The sequence below is a fragment of the Dromiciops gliroides genome, chromosome 3 (assembly GCF_019393635.1).
Source record: "Dromiciops gliroides isolate mDroGli1 chromosome 3, mDroGli1.pri, whole genome shotgun sequence".
Lineage (NCBI taxonomy): Eukaryota > Metazoa > Chordata > Mammalia > Microbiotheria > Microbiotheriidae > Dromiciops > Dromiciops gliroides.
This window is the reverse complement of record NC_057863.1, coordinates 32,900,318-32,925,964: the sequence shown is the minus strand read 5'-3', so window position 1 is coordinate 32,925,964 and position 25,647 is coordinate 32,900,318. Positions and strand designations below refer to the sequence as shown.

The 25,647-nt window shown below is 41.1% G+C and overlaps 1 protein-coding gene across 1 annotated transcript in view; it reads left to right on the top strand.

The window, feature by feature from the left end:
• The window catches only part of PLD1 (phospholipase D1), a 205,819-nt gene that overhangs the window by 85,430 nt on the left and 94,742 nt on the right, over window positions 1-25,647 (top strand). Inside the window, 4 exon segments of the mRNA XM_043998186.1 lie at window positions 8,639-8,697; window positions 11,352-11,444; window positions 24,429-24,581; window positions 25,365-25,514. Coding sequence (XP_043854121.1) covers window positions 8,639-8,697; window positions 11,352-11,444; window positions 24,429-24,581; window positions 25,365-25,514 — 455 coding nt within the window.

The window sequence follows — 25,647 nt, the reverse complement described above, 5'->3', positions numbered from 1 at the left end:
GTACTCTAAGTACTCACAGGAAGTGGTTCCTATTCAGAAGCCTGCTCACCCTGGAGAGAGACTGACCTTCTCTGTGATCCAACAGATCCATCTCCCTGCCTTGTCTTATAAATGTGCACAAAATAAAGCCTTTTACTGACTCATTCTCCCCAAGCTGCAAACAGTGGATTTTCAGGTTTTCCTTCCATGATAATAGTTTGCTTCTCTTGTTTTTACATTTTTATGAGTAAACTTTCAAAATGCCATCCTTTTCCCTAGGAGTGTATAGGTTACTTTGTTCTTGCTTCTTATACAAATTCTATGTTAAAACAACTTATCCAAATAATCAAAATAATTCACATTTCTAGAACACTTTAAAGTTCTCAAAGTATGTTCCTTATAATAGAAGAATTCTGGGAGATATAGTACATAAAGACCTGGAATCAGAAAGATCTGAGTTCAAATCCAGTGTCACCCTGGGCAAGTCACTTAACCTCTGTCTCAGTTTACTCTCTTCTGTAAAATGAGAGTAATACAAGCATGTGGCTTACAAGGTTGTTTTGAGGACCACACAAGATTGTATTTGTAAAGTGCTTTGCAGACCTTAAAATGCTATATAATACTAGCTATCATTGATGATGGTGATGGTGATGGTGTCGGCGGCCATGATGACAATGATGATGATGACGACTGTAGGACGGGGAGATTCAAGTAATATTCCTCCACTCTGCTCTAGCTCCATATCCTGTTGTCCTGCCCCCACCCAGTTGCTAATGCTTCACCCCCACACCCCCAGCTTCTGTTGCATTTATTTTGCATAAATTTTGTACTTATCTGTGTATGCGTTTTCTCCCAAGGGAATGTAAGCCCCCTTGAAGGCAAGTGCTCTCATTTTTGTGTTTGTTTGTCCAGCGCCTAGCACAATGACTAGTACATAGTATGTCTGCTGAATGAATGCTTATGGAAAGAATAAGTGGAGGAATGATGAGGACACTGATGATCTGAGAGGCCAAATAAAAATTGGGATAAAGTGTCAGAGGTGGGATTTAAATATTGGTAAAATTAAGTTTTCATTGTAGGATCCTAGGATCCCAAGATCTTTTAGGCTAGGCTTCCTCTCATATATCCATGCCAGTGAGGAAGGCAGCAGCCTGCACACTTGGCAGCTATTGATAATCCACTGAATTTACTTCTTCTTTTTTTTTTTTTTTTGTGCAACAAACATTTATTTTATTTTTTCCAGTTACATGTAAGGGTAGTTTTCAACATTCATTTTCATAACATTTAGAGTTCCAAATTTTTCTCCCTCCCCCTCCCTTTCTTCCTCCCTCCACAAGACAACAACCAGGTTATATATGTACAAGCTCTTTTTATCAGTTCTTTCTATGGGGGTGGATAGTATGCTTCATCATCAGTCCCTTGGGATTGTCTTGGATCATTGTGTTGCTGAGAGTAGTTAAATCATTCACAATTGCTCATTGAACAATACTGCTGTCACTATGCACAGTGTCCTTCCAGTTCTGCTCATTTCACTATACATCAGTTCATGAGTCTTTCCAGGTTTTTCTGGTATCATCCTGTTTGTCATTTCCTATAGCACAATACCAGTCCACTACAGTCATATACCACAGCTTCTTCAGTCATTCCTTAATTGATGGACATTCTCTTGATTCTCAATTCTTAGCCACCACAAAGAGTTGCTATAAATATTTTTTGTACAATTTTTCCCTCTTTTCTCTTTTTCATGATTACTATTTTTAACTCTTTCCTTTCCATCCTATTCCCTTCCCCATGATATTTATTCTATTTTCCATCTTCTTTCATCCTATCCCTTTTCAAAAGGGATTTGCTTCTGTCTGCCCCCTCTCCCAATCTGCCCTTCCTTCTTTTGCCCCTTTCTCTTTATCCCCTTCCCCTCCTATTTTCCTGCAGGGTTTGAGAGGTTACTCCACCCAATTGAGTGTGTATATTATTCCCTCCTTTAGCCAATTCTGATTAGTGTTAGGCTCATTTACTGCCCAGATTAAATAGATTGCTCCACCCAATTGTGTGTGTGTGTGTGTGTGTGTGTGTGTGTGTGTGTGTGTGTGAATTCCTCCTTGAGGCAACTCTGATGAGTTTAATATCTTTGAGCCTTTTCTGATAAGTGTAAAATTCATTTACTGCCCTGTTCCTCCACCATCTCTTCCCCCACTCCATAAGCCCTTTCCTTGTTTCTTTCATGTAGGATTTCACTTCATGCTACCTCTGCCCTTCTGCCTCCCCCAGTGCATTCCCCTTACCCCTCAATTTTACCCTAAAGATGTCATCATGGGGCAGCTAGGTGACACAGTGGACAAAGCATTGCCCCTGGACCCAGGGGGATCCCAGCCAAAACCCGGCCTCAGACACAAGACAGTCACCCACTGCATGACCCCAGGTATGTCCCCCAACTCCAATTTTTTATGGTTCTCTAGGGTCTTGTATTTGAAAGTCAAATTTGCTATTTAGTTCAGGTCTTTTCATCATGAATACCTGAAAGTCCTCTTTTTCCTTGAAGTTCCATTTTTTTTCCTCTGAAAGATTATGATCAGTTTTGCTGGATAGGTGATTCTTGGTTGTAATCCCAATTCTTTTGCCCTCTGGAATATCATATTCCATGCCCTCAGGTCTTTTAATGTAGAAGCTGCTATATCTTGTGTTATCCTGACTGGGGCTCTACAGTACTTTAATTCTTTCTTTTTGGCAGCTTGCAATATTTTCTCCTTGACCTGAGAGCTCTGGAATTTGTCTATGATATTCCTAGGAGTTTTCCTTTTGGGATCTCTTTCTGGAAGTGATCAATGGATTCTTTCAATTTCTATTTTACCCTATGCTTCTAGAATACCAGGGCAATTTCCCCTGACAATTTCATGGAAGATGATGTCTAAGCGCTTTCCTTGATCATGGTTTTCAGGTAGACCAATAATTTTCAAATGATCTCTCCTGGACCTATTTTCCAGGTCAGCAGTTTTTCCAAGAAGATATTTTACAGTGCCCTCTATTTTTTATTCATTTGGATTTGCTTTATTGTATCTTGGTTTCTCATAAAGTCATTAGCTTCCATTTGTTCAATCCTAATTCTTAGGCAATTATTTTCATCAGAGAGCTTTTGTACCTCCTTTTCCATTTGGCCAATTTGGCTTTTCAAGCTGTTGACTTTTTTCTCATGACTTTCCTGCACCATCCTCATTTTGCTTTCCATTTTTTCCTCTACCTCTCTAACTTTATCTTCAAAGTCCTTTTTGAGTGCCTCTATGGCCCGAGACCAATTCATATTTTTCTTGGAAGCTTTAGATATAGGGGTCCTGACATTGATATCTTCCTCTGGGTGTGCACCTCAATCTTCCTTGTCACTGAAGAAACTTTCTATGGTCCTCCCCTTTTTCTGTCTGCTCATCTTGCATTTCTTTGACTTGACTTTTAGCTCCTTAAAGTGGGGCACTGTTTCCAGGCTGTAGTATCCCAAACTTCAGAAGTCCCAGGTGGTATGATTTAAGGAGGAGCAGGTTCTTCACTTGCCTGGCCTGTTCCCTTGTCCTTAGATGACCCCAGACCAACTTGCTAATCAACCAGCTTTGTGTGTTGTGGTTGTCAGCTCTGACGAGCCTGTGCCCCTTCCCACCCTGGGCCATTGCTACTCAAGCCTACCTCCTGTTTCTCAGCAGGGGTGAAAAACCCAAGTTCTGCCTCAGCACCAGCATAGAACCCTGTAGTCTCCCCCCTGCCAAGGGCTCAGCCCTCTCACCAGACTGTGAGTTTAGTTCCAGATGACACTGGTGCTTCAGCTGATTCAGAGGCTCTGGGGGGTCTCCTTTTCTGTTGAGGCCTTCCTGGGACTGGATCTGTGTCACGGTGACTGTGGGGTTGGGCCCGACTCCTGTATCAGCACAGCAGCTCCCTCCTTCTGACCTTCCAAGCTGTTCTTGGTTAGAAGATGATTTTACCACATTCTTCTGTGGGTTTTGCTGCTCCAGGCATTGTCCTGTGGCATTATTTGGATGTTTTTTGGAGCAATCATGTCATGAGTTCCAAAGCTCACTGCCTTTCCTCCACCATCTTGGCTCCACCCCAGAAGTATCACTTCATTCTCTGAATTTACTTCTTGATCCCTATAATCAAGACTTGATTGTATTCTAGCTAATTTCAAGAAATGGCTATAGTAATTCACTCTTCATCCTATGAAGTGCTTAAAACAACCTTCCTTTCATTTTTTGAAGCTTAACCAAAGCTTGTTAGAAGGAACAGCACCCCTTAGCATCCACTGCTATTGGAAGCCAAAAGGACATGATAGGTTAGAGGGAAAAGGAACAGTAGCTGTTGGACACTTCACATTCATACACATGTACACACAAATATGTGTGTGTGCATATATGTATATGCATATGGGTATACATGTGTGTGTGTGTATAGATATAGATAATACTTGAAGATGATAATCTCAGAGCAGAGTCAAACCTTTCCTTTTTGCAAGGCACTTACTTGCCTGGGAGTTTGTTGAGAAATATTCCCCAATTAGTCATTTAACCTTCTGGTCTTGAATTTCTCATCTCCAGCAAGGGCAGTGAGCTTGAGACTTTTAGATCAAAGGAAACACCTGGCGAATGAACAGAGCTCAGTTTCCCCCTGTTTCAAAGAGTTTATAATTTTCACTGTGTGGGGGTAAACATGATGTTAACACATAGGTGGACCCTGGTAGGAAACAGAAACTAGACTAAAAGAAACATTGCCACCATTCTCAGTTTCTTTTTCAGGTTAAACTGTTCTTTGATACTCAGTTATAGATTGAGAGTCAGGGATTTAAAAGGTCATCAACTCCAGCCCCTCATTTTACAGATGAGGAAACTGAAGCAGATGGAGTTTAAATGCCTTTCCTGGGGTTGTACAACTAATAAGTGTCCAAGGTGGGATTTGACATCAGGTCTTTTTATTCTAAGTCCAGTGCTCTATCCATTATAACAGTAGAAAAGTGGGGATTTGAACCCAAGTTCTATGAGTCCAAATCTTGCACCAAATTCATGGCACCTTTTCCTGTCTTCAGCTAGAGTCAGTGAGTCAGTTTATAAGTATTCATTAAATATTGATTAAGTGTTGGGCATTATCTTAACTGCTGGGGTTACAAAGAAAGGCAAAAGACAGTCCCTGCCCTCAAGGAGCTCCCAATCTAAGGACTGAGATAATATATGCAAGGAAGCTAAAAGTTTAGGAAAACAGAGTACTTGGCACAGGGGCATAATGGAGTCCTGCAGTGGGGGCTCTCAGGTGTTCACCCTCTCCAATCAGAGTAGCCCAGGGGCTACTGAGAAGATGTGATACCATTTTGCAAGATGATGAGTTTCTGGAGACCATGATGCAGCCTAGGAGAGCAATGGGAATTTCTGGTGAGAAGTAAAGTTGTGTTAAAGTTTTACTTCCAGAGTTACTATGGGTAGCTGAGCCTCTTTTTGTCTCACCCCATCATCTAACATTTGTTCCTGTGTCTCCAAATTCTCCTTTCTTTTGAATTGATCCCCTTTGACTTTTTATCTTTATTTTTGTTGCTGGTGATGGGAGGAAGAATGATAATTTTCTCAGTATCCCTTTCTTTTAATACCAAAAAGGACTGGTGTAATATCAATGTTCTTGTGTGTCTATTCTTTATGCACAGTCCAGATGCAAAACAGAGTATGACAAAAGGAGGCCTGGACTTAGGCAGGAAAGAGGTGGGCTCAAATGCCAGCTCTAATGGTTATGAACCATGGGAATTTGGGTAAATCATTTGCATCGTCTGTTTCCCCATTTCAAAGATGGCTATAATACTTGTTGAAAGGAAGGTGATTTGTGAACCCGAGAGTGTGATAGAAATTGTTGGTCGTGTTGTATCGTTTTTCAGTCATGTCTGACTCTTGGTAACCCCATTTGGTTTTGTTTTGGTTTTTTTTTTGGCAAAGATACTGGAGTGGTTTGCCATTTCCTTCTCTAACTTATTTTACAGATGAAGAAATTGAGGCAAACACGGTGAAGTGACTTCCCACAGTCACATAGCTAGATTTGAACTTGGGAAGAGGCATCTTCCTGACTTGGGGGCCTTGATTCTTGGCTTTGCAGTCTCTCCATCCAGACCATCTTTTTGTTTTATACTTTAGCCCTCTAGATGTTGAGTCTTGGTAAACATTTGAATTCTTGACCTTCAAATTCTGTTTGCCTAAGGCTGGGAGTATTTTTATTGGTTCAAAAGTCCCATCTCTGATACTGGCTGTGGAGTAGAATCTTGAGCTTTTGCATGTTTCAGTTTCCTCGTATTTAAAATGAAGATAGCAGTAGCTGTAAGATCTACCTCATTGGGTTACTGGCACTCTCAAATGAAGTAATCTATGTCTATAAGCACTTACTGCATCATCGATTTAGAGCCAGAAATGACTTTCCTTAGAAGTCATCATTTCTCATCATCCTCATTTTGCAGATGAGCAAACTGAGGTCCAAAGAGGTCACATGACTTGCCCAAGATCATGCAGATATTAAGTGATAAAGGCAGGATTGAAAGCCAGGGCTTTTCCTACCATGCTATGCTTTAAACACTTTAAAGCACTAGAGAGATATCTGTCATTGCTTGAACAAGAGTTATTTGCCTTTTTCCTTACTAGGCTGTTCATTCCATTTGGGGATAACTCATACTGTTAACAAGTTGGGGTTTTTCCTGATCTCAAGCCAAAATCTGCTTTTCTGCAACTTTGCCCCTTGCTCCTAGTTCTGCAGAACAATTTCAATTCCTCTTCCTCAAACAGCCCTTTAAATATACCAGGATGCCTGTCATGTCTCTGCTGAGTCTTCTTTTCTACAGACTGATTATCCCTCTGGAACCCCCTCCAGTTTATCCTGTTTGTACATAGTGTTTTCATGTTGTTTTCCCTATTAGCCTGAGCTCCTTGAGGGCAGGGATTGGCTTTTGCCTTCCTTTGCAACTTGGCACTTAGCACAGTGACTGACACATAGTGGGTACAATAAATGCTAGTTAAGTAATTGGGCACAGAGGACTCATTTCTTTATTCATCAAAGTTAGACATATTGACACATAAATTCCTACTTATGGCTGTTTGGCTAGTCAGAGAAGACATTTGTCATTGGCAGCTTTATTTTCCAAAATGACAGAGACAGTACAATATCATGAATGGGTAGCTTGCCTCAGTCTTGTAGACCTGGGTCCCAGTTCTGTCTCTAACTCATACTATGTGACTCAAATAAATCACTTAACTCTCAGGTTACTGTCTAAGACTTTACATCACAGGGTGAGTGTTGATCTACTGACAGAGGGAGGTTTCTCCCTGAGAGCATCTAAAAAACCAGTTTTACAAAATAATACTTTGTGAAAATTTTCAGAGAATATGTTCTTTTGACGCTTTTTAAAAAGATATTTCCAAATGGGAGGAATGTACATGATTTGAACTGAATTACCCTTTGTTGTTGTTGTTGTTGCTGTTTTAGTTGTTTCTCAGTCACATCCAGCGTTTTCTTGGCAAAGATGCTGGCGTAGTTTGCCATTTCCTCCATTGGCTTAATCTAGGTTTTAATATTTGCTTCCTTTTCCCCCCCATTCATACACCCCATTGCCAGGCTAGAGTTAGCTGACATTCCTGTGGTTCCTTTGAAGTTTGCTGAGTTTTCTGATATGTTTCTGAGAGAGAGGGTAAGTCCAGGTTTCTGATGTGAAAACTTGTGGCTACGGACCAGGAGTGTGAAGGCTCATCACTGCTAACCACTTGCAGAAGATGTTTTAAAATCAAAGAACATCCTCAGCAATTGGATTAGAAATAGATGTTGACACCTTAGTAACAATGATGATGCCATTTTTCCCATAATAATTCTGTCTACTTGTATAATAATGTTAAACATGAAATAACATTACTAGCGGAACAACGTGTCATAAATGGTTTCTTTCTAACTCCACCAAAGATGAGAATAAAATGGTGATAGTGGTGGTGGTGTGGTGATGACGATAGCTCTCCTCTACATCATTCTGCAAGAGACTTCTCACACAACTATGCAGGAAGAAAAGTGGCTCATGTGTAATTGTCCCCATTTTACAAATGTGGAAACTGAGGCTCAGGTTACATTATTTATTGAAAGCCTCAAAGGAAATAAATATCATAACACTGGGGCTCAAACTCAGGCCTTTGCTTTCTAATCCATGTGTTGTTTCCACAGCGTGGCTTTTCATTATTTGTACACATTCCTTACTTGCTCTCACAAAAAACTGAATGTGAGGGGAAAATGAATATGACCAAAATGTATTTTCCTTACACATGTGTGTGTCATGCCTGTACTACTGAGGAATTTGTCCATAGAGCTGAAAAGTCATCCCTAGAATGGAAAATAGGTATAATTTACTGGTGGGTGCTAAAGAAAAAAAAACCCGATAAAAGGGAGTGGCCACTTAGGAAGAGATGGATATATTACCCACAGTAAATACTGAAACACCTGGTATGTGGCTCTGCATGTATTTTCACGAGTTCCTGCTGCGATTATTTTATGGCCACATTGTTAGAGCGTTTCTCATCTTAAAACTAGTCTTGTGGAGCCTGACGTAAGTAACTCCAGGGCTGCTTACTAAAGATCTCCCATTGTTGGCTGAGTCCTAAAATGTGGCTTCTTCATCCCTTTGCAGACCGAGTTCCTTGACGTGAGTCAGCTGTCCTTCATCCATGATTTGGGACCAAAAGGCATGTAAGTTCAACTCTGTGATAGTTTAAATGAATCATGGGACATTGGTCAGCGACACAGTTGGACTTTTCTGGCATGGGAACTGCACTGGAGTATGATGTCCTCATGTGGCCAGATGTTGGCCAGATGTTTCTTTTCTTCTCCCCCACACCCCCGGCAGATTATAGAAACTGTGGGAAATTCTCTGACAGGAACCTCGCCCATCACGCTGCTGCGAACAGCTGTAGCAGGCTCCTCTCCACCCTCCCCCCATCCCCTCCAAAGGGTGCTTGGTGCCGAGATTTCTTTTTTTAATCCTAGAGCACATAACAAGCTGTTGGTTGCAGCTGGACTGTGTGTGTGTGTGTGTGTGTGTGTGTGTGTGTGTGTGTGTGTGTGTGTGTGTGTGTGTGTGTGTAGGGAGGATGTGGGGAAAGAGTTGGGGGGAGAAGGGGAGGGGTGAGGGTTGGATCAAAATGCAACAAATAAGAGCCCTTTCTTTTTGGGGATCCTGCAAGAGTGAGCAATCATCTCAGTGGGCTAGGTGTTTGTCATTTTTGCATATGCAGTATAGAATAGAAAAAGGGTGATCCATTTCTTCAATTTTTAATCTCTTGTTTTGGGAGAACATCTTGTTATAAAGAGTTTTGCTTTGCTAGGGTGTGTGTGTATGTTTCCCTTCAGGACAGTCTTACTCATTGTTTGCTACTGCCCTTTCTGTTTGACCTATGTCCAATAGTCACAGAAGGTTTAGAATAGGGAGGACCCTTAGAGATCATCTATTCCTCTGCCCTTTTATGTCTTTTAATAGCCTTAGAGGAATAGCAAGAATCACTACCCAGCTGGTGGTGCCACAGTGCCCAGAGAACCAGGTTGGAGTCAGGAAGACCTGAGCTCCAATCCAACTTTAGACACAACTAGCTGGGTGACTCTAGGCAAGTCACCTAACCTTTATCTGCCTCAGTTTCTTCATCAGTAAAATAGATATAATAATAATAATAATAATAATAATAAAAACTTACCTCCGAGTTATTTTCATCATTTAATGGGACATTTTCAAAGTGCTTTGCAAACCTCAGTGCTATATAAAGCTATTAATAATAATAAATAACATGATTGGTGTTAATAATATATGACCAAGCATTCAGGTGAAGTACAAATCAGTATAAGAGGGACATCAGGGAAAGAAAGCAAACCTTTCCAATCTAAAATGTCAGGTCATAGAACTTCAAGGCGGTAGTGGTAGCAGCAGCAGCAGCAGCAACAACAGCAACAGTAGTAGTAGTAGTAGTAACAGTATTAGCAGTACTACTACTAGTAGCAGTAGTAGTAGCAGCAGCAGCAGCAGTAGTAGCAGTACTAGTAGTAGTAGTAGTAGTAGTAGCAGCAGCAGCAGCAGCAGCAACAGCAACAGCAGCAGTAGTGGTAGAAGCAGTGCTAGCAGTACTACTAGTAGTAGTAGCAGCAGCAGCAGCAGTAATAATATCAATAGCTAGCATGTATAGTGCTTTAAGGTTTGCAGAACACTATCCAAATATTATCTCATTTAATCCTCACAACAACCCTGGAAGGTAAGTGTTGTTATCCCCATTTTACAGAGGAGGAAACTGAGGTGGGCACCAATTAATTAGGTGACTTGCCTAGGGTCACATGCTAGTAAGCACCTGAGGAACTATTTTAATGAGGACTTCTTATTCCATTCCCAGTGCACTTTCACTACCTTGCCATATCAGGTACAGGGAGATCTAGGTTCAAATCCCACATCAGACATTGCTTAGATGTATGATCTTGGGAAAATGACTTCTCCTCTGAGACTCAGTTTGCTCTGATTTAATGGGACTAATAATACCTGTCTAACTTCCCTCACAAGGCCGTTATTCCAGTGTGGTGATGTATAAGCACCACTCTTTGCCAACTTCAAATTCATGATAGCATTTAAAGTTTACAAATGTAATTTATTGCAATTTTTTTGTCTTGGATCATTTTATTGCTGAAAATAGCCAAGTCATTCACAGCTGATCATCTTACAATATTGCTGTTACTTTATACATGATACATTTCATTTTGCATCAGCTCATGTAGTCTTTTTAGATTTTTCTGAGAGCATCCTGCTCATCATGTTTATAGCACAATAGTGTTCTATCATAGTCACATACCCCAATTTGTTCAGCCTTTTCCAAATTGATGGGCATCTCCTCAATTTCTTTTTTTTTCATAAAAGTATTTTATTATTTTCCAGTTACATGTAGAGATAGTTTTCAACATTTGTTTTTTATAAGACTTCTAGTTTCAAATTTTTCTCCCTCCCTCTCCTCCCTCCCCAAGACAGCAAGTAATCTGATATAGGTTATATATGTACCTTCACATTAAACATATTTCTGCATTAGTCATGCTGTGTAAGAAGAATCAGATCAAAAAGGAAAAACCTCAAAAAAAGACCCCCCCCCCACAAAAAAATAGAAATAGTATGGTTCAATCTGCATCTAGATTCCATGGTTCTTTTTTTTCTGGATCTGGGGAGCATTTTCCATCATGAATCCTTTAGAGCTATCTTGGACCATTGTATTGCTGAGAAGAGTCTAGTCTATCACAGTTGATCAATGCACAATGTTGTTGATACTATGTACAATGTTCTCCTGGTTCTGCTCATCTCACTCAACTTCTTACAATTATTTCAGAGAGGGCATGATAATGAAGAGATCCGGTGGACATCGGATACCAGGTCTGAATTGCTGTGGCCACGGAAGAGCCTGCTATCGATGGTCCAAGAGGTAAGCTCTGCAAGCTCTTCTATGCTTTGATAAATAACGACCTTCCATCCTTATTGCTGTCTGTGTCCTACCGTAAAACCTCCGAAGAAAAACAATGTCATATGCTGCAGGCTTTCCTTTAAGCCCTGTCATCTTCCTCATGCTGGCATTTAATTAATTTAATAAAGTCTTTCTAGGTATATCTGATTAATACAACTGATTTAGAGGCAAAGATTTGAGAATGCAAATAATATATTTACAAAAATCCCAATTCTACTCCCCCCCCCCCCCAAATCAAGCAGACACTGAGATGTGTTCAAGCTGACACTCATTTCATACTTGGCTTCCTTGTATTTCCAAAAATGACCATTGCATACCAACAGTGTTTGCGAAAGACCTTTCCTCAGTTGTTGGGTTTTTGAAAAACAAAGCCAGGATTAGCCTTGGAATCAGAGAACTTGGCTTTAGGTCCTAGCTCTTCCCCTGACTTTTTGGGGCCTCTGCTTCTATATCTGGGAAATGGGGGATTTGGTCTGGGTGGACTCTGAGGTCTTCTACCTCGTAGTCAAAGAAGCAGTCACTTAACAAGCATTCACTTAGTACATGCCAGACATTGTGCTGTGTTGGGAATACAATTATTTTGCTTTTTAGTCATTCAATCATATACACAGAATCAACTATACACAGAAAGCAAAACAATCCCTGACCTCAAGGAGATGACATTCTAATGGAGGAAGAGAACTGAAAGGAGTTGAGGGAGGTGGTGGGTATGGTAGAGAAGTCTGGAGTGTAGCTGGAGAGGAGTGAGACCCTGCTGATCTGAGCCCCCTCCATGGAGCCCTCCAATCAGATGATCCTATGCAAATGAAAGCTGTGATTCCCCCACTTTGCTTTCCTGAAATTTATGCCTGAAATCATTGCTACGTCTGCAATCTTCTATATAAACCTGCTCACATTTTATCATTGCACCATCCCAGGCAGAAGCGCCATCTGGACAATCGTCCTGTCACGCTCATCTACTTTCTCCAACACAATGTCGACTCCTTTTGTTGCTTTCCACCCTAGCAGCAGAAGTCAGACTAGAGAGAAGCACTTGTTCCTTGTCCAATGTAAGCTCCTTGAGGGCAGGGAATGGTTCTCATTGTTTTGTTTTGTTTTCATATTCCTATCACTAGCGCACAGGAAATGTTGGGTTAAAAAAAGAAATTAATGGCAGTGAATTTAAATGTTTATCTAATTGACTTGAAATAAATTTTCGAGGAAAATATTGCCCTGGAAGGTTTAAGTCTAGCTTCACATAAACTAATTTGTGGGGGAAATGAAATTACTTTGAAAATGTTCTCATCACTCCTGTGTATAGATGAAAGCTGGCCTCGGCGACATCACCAGAGAGCCCCCGCTGATTTAATTATCCGAGGGATGGAAAGTGCCTCCACTTTAATGTTTTAAAAAAACACATTTCCAAGTTGATTGGAGCCATGGATCCATGTTATTAAGCATTTCCTGAGTGCGCTTTATAAATTAAGAATAACAACGAGATCAAATGGGGAGAACCATGATGTCCTGTGGGCAGATTCAGGGAGAACATTTCCCATATAACAGATGGTTCTGTTGGTAGAGGCGAGAGTCACTTTGAAAATTATCTGACACCTGGCTGCGACTATTCCTTCATTGTATGTCCCATAACGACCCTCCTGGGTACTCAATCTTTATTCCTAGAATGGCCATAAACTGAGAAGGAGGAAACACAAAGCAGTTAGGGAATTTTCAAGCAGAAAAATAGAATTTTAGATTAGCAAGTGATGTCATAGGTCCCCTAGGGCCTCCCACTCCCCCTGCCAATTTCTTGTGCATTTTGTATATCTATCAGGTATATTATGTGTATTTTATATATCTACAAGGTATATGGTATTATTATATATTATATATGCATGTTATATTATATATGTACACATTACATCAGATATATACATACATTATATTATATATGACACATTATTGTATATACTATGTATTTTTGCATGTTATAATGTAGAGAGAAGTTAGCGTCTCCAGTGCATTCTTGGGCCATTGTTGCTTTGCACTGTATAGGGAGTTTGATGTGATGGAAAAAGGCAGATGTTTAATGCCAAATGTAAACTCCTTGAAGGTAGGAGAAATTTCATTTTTATCACTTTGTCTTCCCTACCTAGAAAGGTACCTGTCACATACTGAGTGCATAATAAATGCAGTTGGTTGATTGACTTAATCGATCCCATCCTTAAAGGGACTGTTCAGGTGCCATGCCCTACTTGAGCCCTTGTTAATAGTGTACACTGTCAAAAATAATTATTTTAAAATTATGTTAGTTTAATTATTTAATATTAAATTATTTAATATTATTTTATTTCATGAGAGCCAGTGTGGCATAAGAGAGAGAACTGGCCTCAGAGCCAGAAAGTTCTGGGTTCAAGTTCCATCTCTGATACCCATTGGCTTTGTGACCCTGAGCAAGTCACTTAACCTCTGGGTGATTCTATAAGACTATAAGTTGAGGGCATCTAGGTGGCACAGTAGATAGAGCACCAGCCCTAGATTCAGGAGGACCTGAGTTCAAATCCAGCCTCGGACACTTGACACTTACTAGCTGTGTGACCCTGGGCAACTCACTTAACCCTCATTGCCCAACAAAAAACAAAAATAACAAAACAAAACAAAACAACAAACAAACAAAAAAGACTATAAGTTACAGAGAAAATGCCAACCTGCATTTTTAGAGGGAGCTTCCTTGTCTGCAGTTCCCTCCCTATACTAATGAAAACACAGGTTTAGATATTCTCTCTCTCTCTCTCTCTCTCTCTCTCCTGTATAGGAAGTAGACAGTAAGCCTCTTGAGGGCAGGAGCTGTTTGTTGGGTTGGGTTGGGTTGGGTTGGTTTTTGCCTTTGTTTTCTAGCACAGTTTAACAGATGCTTATTCAATGAATGAATGAGAATCTCTTATACAATGTTAGGCTGCTACTCATTTTCCAAACCTTGTTGGAAGACTTGTACATGCCAGAAACCCCCCTAGTTCCCCAAGTGGTACGTTCCACCTAACTGGTGTCCACCTCAGTTCAGGGAACTCATAATCTAATGGAGATGAGGGGTGGGGTAAGGAAGCAGCCAGGTTGCTCAGTGGATAGAGAGCTGGGCCTGGAGTCAGGAAGATCTGAGTTCAAATCTGGCCTCCCACACTAGCTGTGTGACCCTGGGCAACTGACTTAACCTTGTTTGTCTCAGTTTCCTCATCTGTAAAATGAGCTGGAGAAGGAAATGGCAAACCACTCCAGTATCTTTGCCAAGAAAACCTTGTAAACGGTATTGGTGTCCATGGGGTCATGAAGAGTCAGACACGACTGAACAACAACAGAAAGAACAACATGCCTACCCATAAATCCGGTATTGATATGGGATATGTGAGAGATAATCACTGAGGGAAAGCACTAAGATTAAGGGGGAACAGGAAAGGCTCCTTGCAGAAGGTTGAATTTTAGCTAAGATTTGAAAGAAGCCAGAGAAGCGAAGAGGTGAAGAGGAGAATGGGAAGAATCCTAGACATGGCACAGGGAGAGACAGTAAATATGCAAAAAAAAATGAGAGATGGAGTGTCTTCTATGGGGAACAGCAAGGCGGCCAGAGTCACTGGCTCTTAGAGATTGTGGTGGGGACTAAGCTGCAAGGAGACAGGATAGGTCAAATGAGCTAGGTTAACAGAGGATTCCCAGAGTATTAATCAGTCAACAAGAATTCATTAAGCACTTAATTCTGTTCTAAGCACCGTGCTAGGCACTGGGGATGCCCGTGCCAAGAATTAAACAGTCCCTGCTTCTATTCAACATTTAGCAAGTGTTTCTTTTGATAAATACAAAGTGAATAAATACAAATTCACTGCAATACAAAGTAGTTAAACCCAAGATAGTTTGGGAGGGAGGGGGAGCATTAGCAGTCTGTGCCTGCCCTGCTTCTCAAAGGAAGAAAGGGGTTCTCTGAGGCACAAGGGTAAGGACGAGTACCTTCCACTCAAGGAGCTGGCCAGAGGACAGGCACAATCTCCAGACATGGAGGAACAGAGAGAAGGCCAGTGTGGCTGATTCCCAACATTCCAGAAGGGGAGTAACGAATGTCCAATGAGACTGGAACAATAGGTTGGGATCAGGTCATGAGGGACTTGAAAAGCTAAAAGGAAGAAAGAGTCTATAGCTGGGGGCAGCTAGGTGCCGCAGTGGCTAAAGCACTGCCCCTGGATTCAGGAGGACCTGAGTTCAAATCCGGCCTCAGACACTTGACACTGGGCAAGTCACTTAACCCCCATTGCCCTGCAAAAAAAAAAAAAAAGAGAGAGAGAGAGAGAGTCTATAGTTAATCTTAGAGGAAATAGGAAACCAGCAACACTAATCGAATAAGGGAATCACGGGATCAGAACTATGGCAGCAGTGTGTGGGATGGACTGGATTGATGAGGACCTTGTGGCAAGGAGACCAGTGAGGACACTACTGTAATCATCTTGGCAAAGTGGGATGGTGAGGGTTTGAATTAAAGTGGTTGAGTGAAGAGAAGGGATGTTTGTGCATGGTCAGATTTAGCAACTGATTGGATCTCAGGAGGTGAGAGAGATAGAGGAATTGAGGGATTTAGAAGGTGGAGGTGCCTTTGAGAGAAGCAGGAAAGTTTGGAGGAGAGGGGATATTTTGGGGAATGATAATGAATTCCGATTAGGACATGTTTTGGACATCCAAATAAGTGTTTTAGACAAATCCTCCTTTTTCCGCCCCTCCCCCCCCATTAGAATTGTTTCTCTTCATTTCTTTAGAACTTCCCATTCCTTCTGGACTGACTTCTCTACAGAATTTCAGTCCACGGGATCCCATGAGCCCTTTAAAATATGCTCTCCCCAAATCTGGGGTATACATCTGACTGCCTTTAGTTTTCCCTTCTATTGAAAATTCAAAAATGGAGCGGTCACTTCCTTCAAAGCTCCTATCATTTATGCCCCAGAAAAGTTCCTCCTTATCATTGAGAATCAGATCCCAGAGAGTTCAATTCATTGTTTCCTCTGTCTTTTGAAGGTTGAAATGATCATTAAGGCAAGTCAATAAATTATTAACTGCTCTGCCTTTTTCAGAGATAACTAACCACAGCACAGCTCCTAGAGCCTGCCCATGGACCACACTTGTCATCTATTTTCCATTCTCTTCATCTATTTCTCTTTTCTGTCCAGGTGTTCTATAGTATGCTCCACTGATGATATCAGTTTGGTCTCGGCCCCTGTTGGTCTTCACTCGAATGCTGGCTACCATGCTTCTACATCTTTGTTTCTGGATTTCTTCCCTTAAGTAAATCTTCTTACTGTATAGTATTATTCCAGCCACCAAGTCCCCTTTACCATCCTGTTCCTCCAGAATCACATTCCAGTCATGAATCTCATCCCACGAATTCTGAGTGATACCTATGAGGTCCTTTTTGATTCATTCACATAACGAGTGTAACTGAGTGATTTTATATAGACATAATGCTGCCATGTCTTTACTCTTTTTCTGAATTTTGCTTCCTGTAAATTTCTGTAAATCTATGATTATTCTGGGTATCTATTCACACATTGCAATGATATTCTATGATGTCCAACTTGTTGCAATGTTGCTATCTAACTCTTTCCTTTTCAGATTAGATTTTAAGACTCTAGGTAAATAGGCAGCTAGGTGGTGCAATGGGTAGAGTGATTAGACTTAGAGTTGGGAAGACATGAGTTCAAATCCAGCCTTAGCTACTTCCTAGCTATGTGGCTGGGGAAGCAAATCACATTATCTGTAAAAGGTAGATTATAATAGCACTTCCATCCAGGGTTGTCATGAGAATAAAATGAAATGTAAAGTGCTTTGTAAACCTAATTATTATTATACAGAACTTTATTAAGCCTTGTTAGGCACCCTCCACTCTGAGTTGAGAAGCAATTAGTTTGTAATTTATCTGTAATCCTCCAAATCCAAGTCATGATATCAGACACAGTCTTCTTAAACATAAGGTCCAATTCCCCAATCCACTGTCTCTTCTGACATGCCTTTGATTGATAGTAATGGAAACCCGCTCTCTGCCCTGAAGGTCTTTCTTCAGTTTCTTGCTCAAGACTTCTTAGTCTACATTCCTATTGCCATCCCATCCCCACCTCGCACATGAATCACTAGAAGTGGGAAGTAGTCATCTGGTTTAACAGGTCTTTGGAAATTCTTTGTTACCTCCTGGGCACATTTCCTGGAAATACCTCTGTTATCATCAGGTCAACAAATTGTTGCCTCTAATGACCTGTGCTGGATGAGCTCTCTTCACCTGATAGTACTCGATCATCATCAACGACAATCAATCAATCAATCAATCAATCAATCAATCAATCAATCAATCATCATCATCGCACCAGCAGATGCTCCCTCTCAAGGTCTAGCTCCTTCGTTCTTTTCTCCCTCATCATCAAGAGCCTGGTATGGGTCAGGTGCTCATTGATCAAGCATGGCTTAGCTGTGGTTTTACCTAGAAACAGAGGGATTCATTACAAATCATAGAATTGCCATGTTAAAGGGGATCCTCGTTAGTCATGTCACCCAACCTTTGGTTCCCATTGCATTCATCTTAGGTGCAACATCCTTGACAAATGGTCATCAGCCTGTAGTTTATGGACCTCCAGTGACAGAAATATGATACTTGTTCTACTTCCATTTTTGTTAGCCCTGTCCCTTTTATATCTGTCAGAAATATGTATGTGCACACACATGTACATGTATATATTCACATACCTACATAATATACCTTATATACAGATGTATCATATATATGCTATGCATCATACATAATACATACATGGTTGTATACGTGTGTGTATGCCCTGCTTATAACCAATACTGACTTGTGACCCTGGACAAGTCACTTAACATCTTAGTACTATAGACAAGTTTCTGATATTAAAAGTTACCTAGAAGCTATAAGCCTCTATTGGTAGAGGATATTCCTTACTAGGAAAGCTTAGGTCTCATTTTTATCCCTAATCCCTATATATCAACTCCATCAGAGATCTGTGCATATTGATATATAAATACTTAATTATTAATTTAGAGGCAACTAAGTGGCGCAGTGGATAGAGCACTGGACCTGGAATCAGAAAGACCAGAGTTCAAATACAGCATCAGACTCTTACTTAGCTGTGTAACCCTGGGCAAGTCTCTTAACTTCTGTTTGCCTCAGTTTCCTCAATGTTAAAGTGGGGATAATAATAGCACCTCCCTTCCAGGGTTGTTGTTTGAGTTTCTAATGAGATATTTGTGAAGTGATTAGCACAGTGCCTGGCACATAAGAGATACTGTATAAATGCCATCTCTATCATCACCGTCACCATCACCACCATCTTTATTTATCCCTAACATCCACTCCTCCTCCTGTGTGTGACATTTTTCTACCCTCCAACCTCCTGTCATGTCCGCATTCCCCTTTGCCTCGTGATAACCTTTTTTTTTCTTCTTTGTTTTAAATATGAAATCCTTCTTCCTTTTTTTTAAGGGACACTCCCTGCTGATCTTGAGGGTGGAATGGCTTTCTTCAAGCCCCCAGATCTCCTGCTCTAGGAGGGAGACCATCTTAGCCTTCGAGCAGAGACCACAGTTGCTTGGCTGTGAGAGAAATACAAATACCGCATCCTCCATAGGGGCCATTACAAAGATGTCCTTGCTCTCTCCAGTTCCTGAAAGGGAAACCCTCCTTTTATTGTCCCCTTGGAGAAATGCTCCAGCGAATTGCTAGAGGGTGTCCTCACCTCCAGACCTGTCACTTGTTAATGTGTTGACCTCCACACCCACCTTCCTTTCCCTTGTCTTGGTAACCTTTGACTCGCTTACCCATTTGTTGTACTTAGTCTTTTTTTTTTTTTGAGGCAGTCAGGGTTAAGTGATTTGCCTAGGGTCACCCAGCTAATAAATGTCTGAGACTGGATTTGAACTCAGCTCCTCCTGACTCCAGGGCCAGTGCTCTACCCATTGAACCACCCAGCTGTCCCTCTACTGAGTCTTTATTACATCCTCTACTTCCTCTTCCTCTGACTTCAGCTTTAGTCCCTTTTCTTCGCTTCCTTCAGCTTTCTCAAGTTGCTCCAGATTTTCCCTCCCCAAATGAATCTTGTGCATTATCCACAGCTCTGCTATCTTCTTTCCAATTCCTTTTTCTTCTTCAGCACAAGTCATGGTTTCCTTTTCCCAGGAAGGCTAGAAATAGAATGATAAATTTGGGTTACAATTCTACTGGGACTTTGGGGTTTCAAAAGTGGCGGGTTCCACCGAAACTAGGAGTGTCCTGGAGCTTGAATGTTGGCCCAAAAGAGAAGACTAGGTGGCTGTTGCCACATATTCACAGACATTTACTTTACTGAACTGTGAGTTCACCCAGGGATTGAACATTATGGGATGTGTCAGTAGATCAATGAATATTATCTTCTGGCTGGCTGATATTCATTTACTCATTAACAAGGCTGCCTCTGTCACACAGAAATCATTGCTAAGTGATCTATACTTGTCAGGAGAGCATTCTTTGAGTACTGCAGTCGCTGTGATTTATGCCATCGTTGTTAGGGCTTGTGTTAATAATGATGTCATCATCAGCGATCTAAGGGCAAAGCAAGATTAAGGGAAGTATCATGGTACAAGAGAAAGAGCATCGAATTCAGAGGCCAAACCTTTGCATTTGAATCTTAGCTTTTCCATCTATAAGCCTTTTGACCTTTTAGAAGCCACTTTCATCTACAAAATGGGAAAAAAATTACTTATATTATAGAGGGACATCATGGTGTAGTATTTCTAGATGTCAGGAATATAGAAGCAACTAGGGGACACAGTGGATAGAACACCAGACTTGGAGTCAGGATGATCTGAGTTCAAATTCTGCCTTGGATGCATATTAGCTGTGTGACCCTGAGCAAATCATAACCTCTTTCTCCCCTCAGTTTCCTTATCTGGCAAATGGAAATAATAATAGCATTTCCCTCCTAGGGTTGTTGTAGTGATAAAATTAGATAATATTTGTAAATATTTGGAATATTTGGAAACCTTAAATATAAATGCTTATTATTATTATTATTATTATTATTATTTATCACTGGCTATATCGAGCAAGTCACTTAACCCCTGAGTGTCCTAGGCAATTCACTTAATCTGTAAGTTGCTGAGAGCATTGGTGGGGGAGTTTCCTCACAAAGAACTTCATTGGCAGTGAAATCCCGATCTTGCCCTAACCACCTCACAAGATTGTTGTGAAACTCCATTAAGGGCAAACACATGAAATTGCCTCAGCAGGTAGCACAGTAATTCAATCCAACAATTCAGCAAGCATTTATGAACTACCTGCTGTGTGCTAGGCACTGAGACTATTGAAACCAAAAGTGAAACAGTCCTCCTCCCCCAAGATACTTGAGGGGAAGGTCACCTTCACAGGAAAATAAGTATAAATAAAGACAAAGTAGTTGTAATGACCCTTGGGGGAATCAGGAAAGGCCACCAGTAGGAGGAAAGATTGAGCTGAGCTTTGAAGGAAGGGAGGGTTTCAAGAGGCAGAGATGAGGGGGCAAAGCATCCTAGGCACAGAGGTCCCACCGGGCACAAGGATGGAGTTGGAGGTGAGAGGTGGATTGCATTGTGCTGGAAACAGAACTGGGGAGGCCAGTCTGACTGGAACAGCAAATGTGTGAGGAGAGATGAGGTGTTATCAGCCTGGAAGGGTAAGCAGGAACCAAATTGTGCAATAATCCAGGTGAGAGGTGATGAGAGCCTTGAGCCAGGATGACTGTGGCATGAGTGCAAAGGAGGCAGATGTCAGAGATACTGCTGGGAAGATTCAACAAGACTTAGCAACCAGTTATAAGGGGTGAGGGAGAGGGAAAGAGCAAAGGTCAGTTGATCCATGAACCACTTATTAAGTGTCTACTACATACCAGTCACTGTGCTAGGTACCCTGATAACAGAGACAAAATTAAAGAGCTGGAAGGACCTCAGACAACATCCATTCCGACCCCCTTCCTTTTACAAAAGAGAAAACTGATGCCCCAGGAGGGAGGTTAGGTAATTTAGGTAAGGTCATACAGGCATCCAGGATTTGAACCCAGGTCCTCTGATCCCAGAGCCAGGCCTCTTTCCACTGTTTTTGTTTTTGTTTTTTCCCCCCCACTGTTAACTTAAAATGCATAACACTAATTCTAAAGGAACTGATTGGGATGTCTTTGGAAGCTCACTGACATGTGTACTCCCTCTAGTGGTTCAGAGTGTAATCTATCCCCACCTTCTCATCCTAACCACCATTTTTCCATGTTCTCCTAAAAATCCACTGCGAGGCATCCCCCATCACGTTAGAGTCCATTCTGCAGCTGTATTCTTTAAAAAGGCTGTTTGTTGAGTAAAGGAGAGAAATTTATTTGAAGGCTAATATAGCATCACCTTCACTAAAAAAAGAAAAACAATAAAATGAAAGTTTACCAAAAAATCCAATGGACAAAACAGAGAAGTTTATGAGGCAATTATTTTACCAAGATACCCGCCCCCCCAGTGATTTTCCCTTAAATAGTCAGCACCTTTAACCATCTTGAAACATTTCATTAATAAAAGTAGGACATTCGGAGGCAGCTAGGTGGCACAGTGTATAATGCACCAGCCCTGAATTCAGGAGAACTTGAGTTCAAATCCGGCCTCAGACACTTGACACTAACTAGCTGTGTGACCCTGGGCAAGTCACTTAACCCTCATTGCCCCGCAAAAAAAAAAAAAAAAGGGACATTCAATTTTTGTGACCTCACCCATTACATAAAGTGGGAGACGCTCATGAGAGATAGCTCCTCACACTTAAATTCAGCTGGACTTTGGTTGAGCAGAGACCTGGGTTCAAATACTGCCTCTGATGCTTAGCGGCAATGTGAACATTGACAAATCACTTGATCTGGGCTTCGGTTTATTCATCTGCAAGATGGGGAAGAGAGGAAACTCACTTTCATGGTTAGAGAGCTGGACTTCGAGTCAAGGGTGACCTGAATTCAAATCCCACCTCAGAAATGTTTATGTTACTCTGAGCAAGTCACTTAAGCTTGCAGTGCCCCAGGCAACTCTCTAAGATTTAATTTGCAAAGTAGATACCAGTTTAAAAATAGGTCACAGGAGGGCCAGTTAGGTGGCACTGTCCTAGAATCAGGAGGACCTGGATTTGAATTCAGCCTCAGATACTTACTAGCTGAGTGACCTGGGCAAGTCATTTAAGCCTATTGTCTCCCAAAACATAGGTTACATGGATTGATAAAGGGAGTTTTATCACCAGGGAAATCACTATGCTGGTCCCCTGCTCCCCACCCCACAACTGCACTTAAGAATATATTGATTGGTACTGTACAATGGCTATCTTATTTTTGTGGGTCCTCCCAATTTGGTACAAATTTCAGCCTGTCCACACCTTCTCATATACACCATTTGTATTTCTCAGCCATGCCTCTAACCCCACTCTGATGGATGGCCGTGTAATAGGTCTGTGTTTACTATTTGATTAATATCTCTTTTCATTTAAAAAAATATTTTTTATTTTTTTAATCTCTTTTCATTTTTAAATCTGAAAATGATTCCTTTTGAATTCTGAAAACTATTCATAGTTTGTGGTCAACAAAGATGTACAAGGCAGAATGGTCATACAATGATGGGCTTCCTAAATTAATTTTAGTCCACGCCTCTGTTAGGATACTTCTAGTATCGACAGCTAGATGGAGAAATGGATAGATCACTGGGCCTAGAGTCTGGAAGACTGAAGTTGAAATCCACTCTCATCTGAGTTTATGTGTGTGTGTGTGTGTGTGTGTGTGTGTGTGTGTGTGTGTGTGTGTGTGTGTGTGTGATAAGTTATAACTTATTATTATTGGGTGATTCTAGGCAAGCACTTAACCTCTGTCTGCCTCAGTTTCCTTTACTGTAAAATTGAAATAATGATAGCACCTACCTCCCAAGGTATCTCAAATGAGATAGTATTTGTAAAGCGCTTAGAACACTGCTTGGCACATAGTAGATACTTCGGAAATTCTTGTTCCTTCCCTTTGTTTGCCTTTTAGTAAAGCACCAGGTTATGTCAGGATCAAGATGTCTATGGTTTGGGGCAGCTAGGTGGCTCAGTGGATAGAACACTGGCCCTGGATTCAGGAGGACCTGAGTTCAAATCTGGCCTCAGACACTTGACACTTACTAGCTGTGTGACCCTGGGCAAATCACTTAACCCCAATTGCCTCATCAAAAAAAAAAAAATCTAAGATGTCTATGGTTTCCCTTGGGTGATTCTGTGGAACTTCTGTGTATTGTAGGGGCTCAAATTTAAATATATGGATCGCTAATTGGGTGACTTGCCAAAATATTGGGGTCCCGGAAATAATGAGGGACCTCTAGGTTCAAAGTTCCCTCCCCTCTGAACTGCCCTTTTAGATATTTCTCCAAAGGCCAATAAGAAAGGAGCCTTACAGCTTCTTTTCCACAAAAGGATCAGATTTTATTACTTGGGAATTAATTAAACAACAAAGGTGAAATTAATAAAAGTTAAAAGATAAGGAAATAGGGAAAAAGAAATACAGATAAATTATCCTAATTCTAACCTAAGTCTATACAATCTCCAGATCATTTCCAATTAAGCTAATTCAAAAGAATGCAAGGTTTATTGTGCTCACTCACCATGCCTGGAAAGTCGGCTAGCTTTCTTGTATTACCAGGAAACTGAAAAGAGAGAGAGAGCGGCCAGTGAGAGCGTTCTCAAAGCGACTACTTGCCTCCCCTCAATGAGTGTTCAATCTCCCTCCCCCTAATGGGGAGGTCCTTCAAAAACTGGAGAGTTCTCCTTCTGACCTCAGTAGCATACCTAACTTCAGGGTGGGCCAGGTGTGGCCCCTCCCAAATGAGTCAGTTAAATTCCAACAATTTTGACCACAAATAATTTTTACTACATTATCCTTGCAGGTGGTTAATAGTGAAAGATTCCTTCTTACTCTACATGAAGCCTGACAGTGGAGCCATTGCCTTTGTCCTCTTGGTAGACAAAGAATTCAGCATTAAGATGGGGAAGAAGGAAACAGATACAAAATATGGACTCCGGATTGATAATCTTTCAAGGTGAGAATTTTTAGCTACTTTCAATATATTCAAAAAGGGTTCATTCACTTGTCCCATGCCTTTTGAAAAGTTTGGGCCCTGATTATGAATTAATAGCATTTACACGGATTGATGTCACTGAAATAATGCATGATTGAAATAGTAGTTAGAGACAGGGATACCCAATGGGGCCTCCATGTGCTCCATTGGTTTTTCCAAGAGGTCAAGAATATGGGAGACCCATTATGTTCAACTTAAGGAATAAATGGACAAGGGTTGCACAAGACAGGCTGACATGGATAGGTGATGATTTCAGAAGGAATATCGACATTTACAAGATGGATTTGAGTATTTTAATGACATGTGTATTCGGTTTTGAGTGAAAGCAGTCAACAGAGAGAGGAAGGGGGCATGAAGATGGAAATAAAAATGGAAATGGAGATAGAGAGGGAGAGAGAACCAACCTCAAAACCAGGAAGGCCCAGTTTCATGCCCCACTTCTGACATAGCCTGGCTGTGTTACCTTTGGAAAATCACTTAACTTCTCAGTGTGCCCAAGAATTCTATAAGACCCTAGGTTACAGAGAAGGTTCTGACCTACCTTATTAGAGAGAATTTCTTCATGGGTGGTGACGTCGTGGTATATCAATGAAATAATATATGGGTTCAGTCCTAAAATGTAGGTACTGTGGGAATATTGTGTGATACATTGAATCCTCAGCGTGCAGTCTCGGAATAAAAATTCCATTGTAGAAATGGAACATAGGTCATCATTTACAAACCCTTTTCTTTTTCCATTTGTAGGACGCTGATTTTGAAATGTAACAGTTACAGACATGCACGGTGGTGGGGCGGGGCCATTGAAGAATTTATCCAAAAACATGGTGCCAACTTCCTCAAAGAGCACAGGTTTGGATCTTATGCTGCAGTCCAGGAGAACACCCTGGCCAAATGGTAAGGAATTTTCCTTCTTGGTATGGCAGGGATTCTTAACCTGATGTCTATGATTTCAGGAAGTCTTATGAATTTGGATGGAGAAAAAATTATGTATTTTGGGTACTCTCTCATTGTAATCAGCATTTCTTTC